The sequence below is a fragment of the Rhinoderma darwinii genome (assembly GCF_050947455.1).
Source record: "Rhinoderma darwinii isolate aRhiDar2 chromosome 12 unlocalized genomic scaffold, aRhiDar2.hap1 SUPER_12_unloc_5, whole genome shotgun sequence".
Classification (NCBI taxonomy): Eukaryota; Metazoa; Chordata; class Amphibia; order Anura; family Rhinodermatidae; genus Rhinoderma; species Rhinoderma darwinii.
The window spans coordinates 438,398-448,074 of record NW_027461876.1 but is presented as its reverse complement, the minus strand read 5'-3'; the positions used below and the strand labels follow the sequence as shown (position 1 = coordinate 448,074).

General features: G+C 45.4%; 1 protein-coding gene across 1 annotated transcript; it reads left to right on the top strand.

Moving 5' to 3' along the window:
* The first annotated feature begins 4,177 nt into the window (after positions 1-4,177).
* Positions 4,178-9,381, top strand: LOC142698169 (protein kinase C epsilon type-like). The gene is made up of 3 exons (XM_075847830.1): positions 4,178-4,646; positions 5,405-5,569; positions 9,256-9,381. The coding sequence occupies exons 1-3, from the start codon at positions 4,398-4,400 to the stop codon at positions 9,379-9,381; spliced, it is 540 nt and encodes a 179-aa protein (XP_075703945.1). The 5' UTR covers positions 4,178-4,397.
* Positions 9,382-9,677: the final 296 nt, after the last annotated feature.

The window sequence follows — 9,677 nt, the reverse complement described above, 5'->3', positions numbered from 1 at the left end:
CCAGACCCCTAAATAATTACAGACCACAGACCAGACCCCAAAATAAATTCAGACCCCAGACCGGACCCCTAAATGAATACAGACTCCAAACCAGACCCCTAAATAAATACAGACCCCAGAGCAGCCCCCTAAATGAATACAGACCCCAAACCAGACCCCTAAATAGACCCCAGAGCAGACCCCTAAATAAAAGCAGACCCCAGACCAGACCCCTAAATCAATGCAGACTACAGACCAGACCCCTTAATAAATACAGACCCCAGACCAGACCCCTAAATTAATGCAGACCCCAGACCGGACCCCTAAATAAATACAGACCCCAGACCAGACCCCTAAATAAAAACAGACCCTAGACCAGACCCCTAAATAAATACAGACCCCAGAGCAGACCCCTAAATAAATGCAGACCCTAGACCAGACCCCTAAATAAATGCAGACCCCAGACCAGACTCCTAAATAAATACAGACCCCCGACCAGACTCCTAATCAAATGCAGACCCCAGTCCAGACTCCTAAATAAATACAGACCCAAAACTAGACCCCTAAATGAATACAGACCCCAGACCAGACCCCTAAATTAATACAGACCCCAGACCAGACCCTTAAATGAATACAGACCCCAGACCAGACCCCTAAATAAATAGAGATCCCAGACCAGACCCCTAAATAAATACAGACCCCAGACCAGACCCCTTAATAAACACAGACCAGACCCCTTACTAAATACAGACCCCAGACCAGACCCCTAAATAATTACAGACCCCAGACCAGACCCCTAAATAATTACAGACCCCAGACCAGACCCCTAAATAATTACAGACCTCAGACCAGACCCCTAAATAAATACAGACCCCAGACCACTTCCCTAAATAATTACAGACCCCAGACCAGACCCCTAAATAAATACAGACCCCAGATCAGACCCCTAAATAAATACAGACCCCAGACCACTTCCCTAAATAAATACAGACCACAGACCAGACCCCTAAATCAATGAAGACCACAGACCAGTCCCCTAAATAAATGCCGACCCTAGACTAGACCCCTAAATAAATACAGACCCCAGACCAGACCCCTAAATAAATACAGACTCCAGAACGGACCCCTAAATAAATACAGACCCCAAACTAGATCCCTTAATAAATACAGATGCCAGACCAGACCCCTAAGTTAATGCAGACCCCAGACCAGACCCCTAAATAAATACAGACCCCAGACTAGACCCATAAATAAATGCAGACCCCAGACTAGAATCCTCAATAAATGCAGACCCCAGACCAGACTCCTAAATAAATACAGACACCAGACCAGACTCCTAAATAAATGCAGACCCCAGACCAGACTCCTAAATAAATACAGACACAAGACTAGACCCCTAAAAAAATACAGACCCCAGAGTAGACCCCTTAATAAATACAGACCCCAGACCAGACCCCCAAATGAATGCAAACCACAGACTAGACCCCTAAATAAATTCAGACCCCAGATTAGACCCCTTAATAAATACAGACCCCAGACTAGACCCCTAAATAAATACAGACCCCAGACCAGACCCCTAAATAATTACAGACCCCAGACCCGACCCCTAAATAAATACAGACCCCAGACCACTTCCCTAAATAAATACAGACCACAGACCAGACCCCTAAATAAATACAGACCCCAGACCACTCCCTAAATAAATACAGACCCCAGACCAGACCCCTAAATAAATACAGACCCCAGACTGGACCCCTAAATAATTAGACCCCAGACTAGACCCCTAAATATATGCAGACCCCAGACCAGACCCCTAAATAAATGCAGACCCCAGACCGGACCACTAAATAAATACAGACCCAAGACTAGACCCCTAAATGAATACAGACCCCAGACCGGACCACTAAATAAATACAGATCCAAGACTAGACCCCTAAATGAATATAGACTACAGACCGGACCCCTAAATAAATACAGACCCCAGACCAGACCCCTAAATAAATACAGACCCCAGAATGGACCCCTAAATAAATACAGACCCCAGACCAGACCCCTAAATAAATACAGATCCCAGAATGGACCCCTAAATAAATACAGATGCCATACCAGACCCCTAAGTTAATGCAGACCCCAGACCGGACCCCTAAATAAATACAGACCCCAGACCGGACACCTAAATACAGACCCAAGACTAGACCCCTAAATAAATGCAGACCCCAGACTAGACCCCTAAATAAATACAGACCCCAGACCAGACCCCTAAAAAAATGCAGACCCCCAGACCAGACCCCTAAATAATTACAGACCCCAGACCAGACCCCTAAATAAATACAGACCCCAGACCAGACCCCTAAATCAATGGAGACCACAGACCAGTCCCCTAAATAAATACAGACCCCACACCAGACCCCTAAATAAATACAGACCCCAGACCAGACCCCTGAATAAATACAGACACCAGTCCAGGCCCCTAAATCAATGGAGACCCAAGACCAGACCCCAAAATCAATGCAGACTCCAGTCCAGACTCCTAAATAAATACAGACCCAAAACTAGACCCCTAAATGAATACAGACCCCAGACCAGACCCCTAAATAAATAGAGATCCCAGACCAGACCCCTAAATAATTACAGACCCCAGACCAGACCCCTAAATAATTACAGACCTCAGACCAGACCCCTAAATAAATACAGACCCCAGACCACTTCCCTAAATAATTAGACCCCAGACCAGACCCCTAAATAAATACAGACCCCAGACCAGACCCCTAAATAAATACAGACCCCAGACCAGACCCCTAAATCAATGGAGACCCAAGACCAGACCCCAAAATCAATGGAGACCACATACCAATCTCCTAAATAAATACAGACCCCAGACCAGACCCCTAAATAAATACAGACCCCAGACCAGACCCCTAAATAAATACAGACCACAGACCAGACCCCTAAATAAATGCAGACCACAGACCAGACCCCTAAATAAATACAGACCACAGACCAGACCCCTAAATAAATACAGATCCCAGACAAGACCCCTAAATAAATACAGACCCCAGACCAGACCCCTTAATAAACACAGACCAGACCCCTAACTAAATACAGACCCCAGACCAGACCCCTAAATAATTACAGACCCCAGACCAGACCCCTAAATAATTACAGACCCCAGACCAGACCCCTAAATAATTACAGACCTCAGACCAGACCCCTAAATAAATACAGACCCCAGACCACTTCCCTAAATAATTACAGACCCCAGACCAGACCCCTAAATAAATACAGACCCCAGACCAGACCCCTAAATAAATACAGACCCCAGACCAGACCCCTAAATCAATGGAGACCCAAGACCAGACCCCAAAATCAATGGAGACCACATACCAATCTCCTAAATAAATACAGACCCCAGACCAGACCCCTAAATAAATACAGACCCCAGACCAGACCCCTAAATAAATACAGACCACAGACCAGACCCCTAAATAAATGCAGACCACAGACCAGACCCCTAAATACAGACCACAGACCAGACCCCTAAATAAATACAGACCCCAGACCAGACCTCTAAATAAATACAGACCCCAGACTAGACCCATTAATAAATACAGACGCCAGACCAGACCCCTAAATAAATACAGACCCCATACCAGACCCCTAAATCAATGGAGACCCAAGACTAGACCCCTAAATCAATGGAGACCACATACCAGTCTCCTAAATAAATACAGACCCCAGACAAGACCCCTAAATAAATGCAGACCCCAGACCGGACCCCTAAATAAATACAGAACCCAGACCAGACCTCTAAATAAATGCAGACCCCAGACCGGACCCCTAAATAAATACAGGCCCCAGACCAGACCTCTAAATAAATACAGACCCCAGACTAGACCCCTAAATGAATACAGACCCCAGACCAGACCCCTAAATAAATACAGACCCCATACGGAACCCCTAAATAAATACAGACCCCAGACTAGACCCCTAAATAAATACAAACCACAGACTAGACCCCTAAATAAATACAGACCCCAGACCAGACCCCTAAATAAATACAGACCCCTAAATATAAACCCAGATTCTATATTGTGGATGAAAAGGGTTTTGCCAATAACCTGAGCAAATAACCGTTGTTTATCTCTACTGTAGGAGTGGGATGTATTGCTACTGTGTTCTGCAGACCCCTGACCAGGCCATAAGAAACCCTGGTTGGGAAACACAGCTCTGGACACTAGACTGGCACTCATGATGCCCACATCAGACATGGCAGAGCAGGTTACTGCCAGGCAGGTGCCACCTGAGGATTCCATGACCTCTGACATCATGTGACCTGCACACGACCAACTGCCGTTTACTTTCAACTGTCGACGGCAGCGATCGGACTGAAGTCTACAGGTAGGAAGATATTGGTGAAAATGGCGTCCAATGGACATGGAGAAGACGGCGAGAAGAGAGAAGAGGATAAGAGGAAGAGGGAGGTAGACAGCGTCACCGGATTCAAGAAGATGACGAAGAAGAGGAGAGGAGCCAAGGACAGAGGATTGGAGGATGAGGAGCCAAGACCTGGGAGCAGCCAAGACCCTGGAACATCCAGCCCCTATGCCAGGCTTACCATCAGCCGCTTCACCATCCACCAGGTCCTGGGTAGGGGCAGCTTTGGCAAAGTGAGTATAATATCTAAATATTTCATTTTATAGGGTGGTAAACCTAAAGTTTACCTTTTATCTTTATTTTTTATACTTTTTATCCAATAAAAACAATTTGTAAAAAAATTTATTTGTTGTGTCTCCATATTCTGAAACCCAGAATTTTTTTTCTTTTTCTGTTGATGGGGCGGTGTGAGGACTTGTTTTTTGTGGGGCGAGCTGTACTGTTTATTGGTACTATTTTGGGTTACATAAAACTTTGAATCACTTTTTAACTTTTTATTCCATTTTTCGAGGAGCTAAACAAAACGAAATAGAAAAAAGTTTATTTATTTATTTTGACTGCAATATTTATGTATCGCTTGAATTGTTCTTTTAGCCTCCTCCTATTAAGCTTAGTAGGAGGACCAAGTTGGCAGACCTTGGGGTCTTCATTAGGCCCCCTGGCTGCCATGACAACTATCTACACACTGTGATCGCGTTGCGGGTAGGGGTTATGGGGTGACAGCGGGAGCTTACCTCTATTTAACTGTTTAGATGCCACGGTCGCTATTATGATCCTGCTCCATACTACCCCCACCAACTAAGATAATTATGTCAAATGTGGGTAAGGCGTGAAGACCTCTCCATACAGGACCCAACAGCAGACACTGCATTATGCTGGGAGCTCAGCTTTGTTCTGCTGTAGAGTCCTGGGCACTACCCGACTGACCCACCTCTCTGTCCACCCCTGTTCCTTCTTCTTCTCATGAGGAATCTCCATTTGTTTTCCTCAGGTGGTCCTGGCATCAGTCCCCGGCCGAAACACCTACATGGCCGTAAAAATGATCACCAAACGGGACAATACGGACGAAATTATGAGAGAGCGGCGGATACTCCTAGCGGCCAGACACTGCCCGTTCCTATGTCACCTCTATGCCGCACATCAATCTGAGGAGCGGGCATTTTTTATCACGGAGTATCTGTCCGGTGGCAGCCTGGAGGCTTTGATCAGGATGTGCGGCTGCTTGAACATCGGCAACGTAAGGCGAGTAAATAATCAGGAGACTGAGGGGGATGGAAAGAAGAAAAGGTGAGGGGGGAGGTCAGATGAAGGATAATAAAGAGAATGCAGAATACAGGCTGCCATAATCAGCGCCTCCTCTCTGCTAGAGACCGCACACACTCCATCATAACATGATATTAGGGAATTGATAGAGGAAGATTTCATGACATTGAGACTCCGCTCTGTTCTCCCCATCAGATTCTACACAGCAGAAATGATATGTGGCCTCCAGTTCCTCCATGGACACAACATCGTCCACCGGTAAGCAGAACTTCCCCCTTCTTTCATTCTCCTTTACATGCTGGAAACAATGCACCCAGCTTTCCTACACTCCTGAATGGCTATTCTGCTTGGTGGTGCAATGACCCATCCCCCGTCTCCTGGATCACTGGGCGGATTTGTCATTCTCTCGTCTTATTTCTTTGCAGAGATCTAAAGCCGGAGAATATAATGTTGGATGCAGATGGCCACGTCCGTATCATCGACCTGGGATTGGCCCAAGATGGCGTCACCGCCTCCAATAAGATCCGTGGAGTGTCGGGAACGTTGCATTACATGGCCCCCGAGGTGCTTCTTAGAAAAAAATACGGCACCGCAGTTGACTGGTGGAGCCTGGGGATTGTGGTGTCCAGGATGGCAGCAGGACGCTCCCCATTTTACAACGGCCCCGTCAGGCAAATGGCTATCAAAGCCATCACCACCGCGAAGCCTAAATTTCCAACTTGGCTTAATCCTGACGTGAAACATCTGACCAAGAGACTGGTCCGTAAAAATTCTAAGAGGCGCCTCGGTGTGTGCGGGAACATCAGAGAGCATCCATTCTTCTCCACCATCGGCTGGGAGGAACTGCAGGAGAGGAGGGCACAGCCACCATTTACACCATTTGTGCCCGTTCTGGAGAAGCAACATCTGAAGTGGCCAGAGAATAACAAAGCCCTTCACCCCTTGGCCGGGTTCAGCTTCATGTCACCAAGCTGGACCCGATAAGATCTCAGGACAAGGGCCCAGAACTTCATGCCTCCTGACCCGCGCCTCAAGTCTCTGCTGCTGTATGTCACCTCGGCTGCCCAGACCATCATCTCTCTCCTTACCATCTTCATGCCACACCTCTGCCATCTTGCTGCTGCACCAGAGCCTTGACTTGCCATCCTCCAATCCCGGGCAGGCATCTGACATCACTCCAGCCTGAAGATCCTCTACACCCCCCAGGAGCGGCCTGTGCTTAGTTTCCATCTGGGGAGATCAGGAATAATAGCCGCATGTTGTAGTCCTGGGGCCGGAGCGGCCATTATACCTGATCTCACCTCAGCACAGGCCAGGTAAGTAATGCACCCACATCACCCACATCACCCACATCACCCCACTATATAATAAGTATAGACACCACACTACATGATAAGTATAGCCACCTCACTACATGATAAGTATAGACACCCGCATATAGACACATAGTACATTTAGATTAGACTTTAGCCTTTGATCCTGGGATTATTCTGATCGCCATATTTGGGGTCAGGAAGGAATTTTCCCCCCTTAATATGAGGACAATTGGCTCATTCCTCAAAGGGGGTTTTCGCCTTCCTCTGGATCAACACGGCCTTAAATAGGTTTAGGATGATAGAGTAATAAGTAGTAACACACATAAGTAACATAATATAAATATAGAAAATAATTAAAAATAATTCTTAATTTAATACAATTTATAGTTTACACATAAATAAATACAGCAGTTCATTAAAAATAATAATAAAAAAAATGAATAATTTTCCCTAGTCTTTCCCCATATTACACATGTTACACTTCAGCCTTTGATCCTGGGATTTATGCCGATCGCCATATTTGGGGTCAGGAAGGAATTTTCCCCCCTAATATGAGGACAAATGGCTCATTCCTCACAGGGGGTTTTCGCCTTCCTCTGGATCAACACGGCCTTTAGATAGGTTTAGTATAATAGATAAATAGATGACACATACATATACACAGTATATAATAATAGTAGTCTTAATACTTCTAGAATAATCTCCTAATAATAAAATATAACCTTCCCTTATCTGTAAATAAAACTTTCCTTTTACCCCCTACATCTTTGTGCTTGTCTTTATTCCCATTGGACTTCTGTGTAGTAAATGTTGTCCGAGCTCTGAGACCCCCACCAATCACTAGAACGAAGCAGCTGAAGGTCTCGTGTGAGCGCTCAGCCGCTTCCTGTCTGTTCAGCTTTTTCCGGAAAAATGTATCGGCTCATAGACTTTCTATTGAGTCCGTTCACCGATACATTTATTTCTGGAAAAAGCCGAACACACACGAAGTGACTGAGCGCTCACACGGGGGCTTCAGCTGCTTCATTCTAGTGATTGGTGGGGGTCTCAGTGCTCAGACCCCCACCAATCCAATCTTCTGACGTGTCACTATGTCACTATGACATGTCAGAAGTTTGTCAAACGTTTAGCTACACTTTAAAGGTATATGTCAGATTTAAAGCCCAAATGTGGTGTGAACAGAGCCTTACAGGGGTTGTCAGGTTTTTACAATACCGTTTTGCTAGAGGGGTCCAGTAATCTGTTGGGGAACTTGCTGCAAGAGTTTAATTTCCCTACAGCATCTCTAAAGGGGAAGTAAAGTATTACACAGTTCTATAATCACCGGGCTGTGCATGTAATACATGGATGTGATGGTCCTCCTGAGCAGGAGATGATGTTTGTTGCCCCTCTCCATTCTGGATAATTAATCAGGGTCCTGAACGGGGGAACCCACACTATTACCCCAAAATTCCCTAATAGGGAATTTGAAAATGGGTTTTCCAAACCAGAAAACAGCTTTAATGGTTATATAATGATAAGTGAGAGTTTGTTACAATGTATCAGTGCAGGAGAGAGCTGAAGTACAGGCTATTTAGATTGTGGAGGATTATCTAAACGGGATACACTGAATGGGGCACAGTGTGGGATGGAGGATCGGCTACAATGCTGCCCCCTACAGTCAGGGCCCTCACCTCATGGATGCTCCTGTTACCAGATCCTTCACACCAGAGATCAACATTCATGAAGAAGAAAAATCCCCTGCAGAGACGTCCACACCGAGAGATCCAATAGGACTGGTCTATACAAGGAGTCGTCATATCCGGGGGCATATTTACAGCCATGCCCCCATATAATAAATACTTTATTCCTGTATACATGAGAAGTTCTACAACTTTATAATATCATTTATGTTTCAATTACTCACCATTTTCAAGATCTGTTTGCTGTCAGTGAATGAGGACACTCTTGCTTACATTCAGATGCAGTGAACCTGTACATCGCTAGTCCTGCTCTCAGCTAAGAAACATAAAGTAGATTAGGAAGTTGTAGAACTTTTCATTTATACAGCGATTAAGCTTTAGTTACATAAAATCGGAAAACACATAGGAAGAGGATTCATTATCGGTAGTACTACAGTGATCTGGTGCCCGCAGGTATCTAATGGTAAATACGGCCCTGGTGGGTACCTCACCTTTATGTGACAGGCCATAAAATGTCATATAGGAAAAAACGTAAGAAAGAACTTACCATACGGGGATCATATATGTTATGTCACTGGAAGAAACCTGCAGCACCGACACCAATGGAACATGAGGATGACGCCACTCAATGTGCCGTCCATCACCCCCATCATCCCACGCGTTTCACTCCACCTGTGACTCTACCGACTAACGTGAATACTGACTAAACATAAACTCTGACCTGCCTCATCACTAGTCCCTATTGTCATGCAGCCGCCTCCGATAGAGAATTTACCCTAATCCAGTGGTGGTGAACTAACCCCAATCTACTTACATGTGGTTTCCAATAGTCAGTGGTATATATAGTATCCAGAGTCTAGTCGTCAGTGGTACATATAATATCCACAGTCTGGTGCCCAGTGATTAAATATAGTATTCAGAGTCTGGTGGTCAGTGGTATATATAGTATCCAGAGTCTGGTGGTCAGTGGTACATATAGTATCCAAAGTCTGGTGGCCATTGG

Coding starts and splice junctions, on each gene's coding strand:
- LOC142698169 (XM_075847830.1), top strand. CDS start 4,398: ATGGCGTCCAATGGACATGGAGAAGACGGCGAGAAGAGAGAAGAGGAT. Junction 4,647..5,404: donor GTAGGGGCAGCTTTGGCAAA/GTGAGTATAATA, acceptor TGTTTTCCTCAG/GTGGTCCTGGCATCAGTCCC. Junction 5,570..9,255: donor CACATCAATCTGAGGAGCGG/GCATTTTTTATC, acceptor TGTCACTGGAAG/AAACCTGCAGCACCGACACC.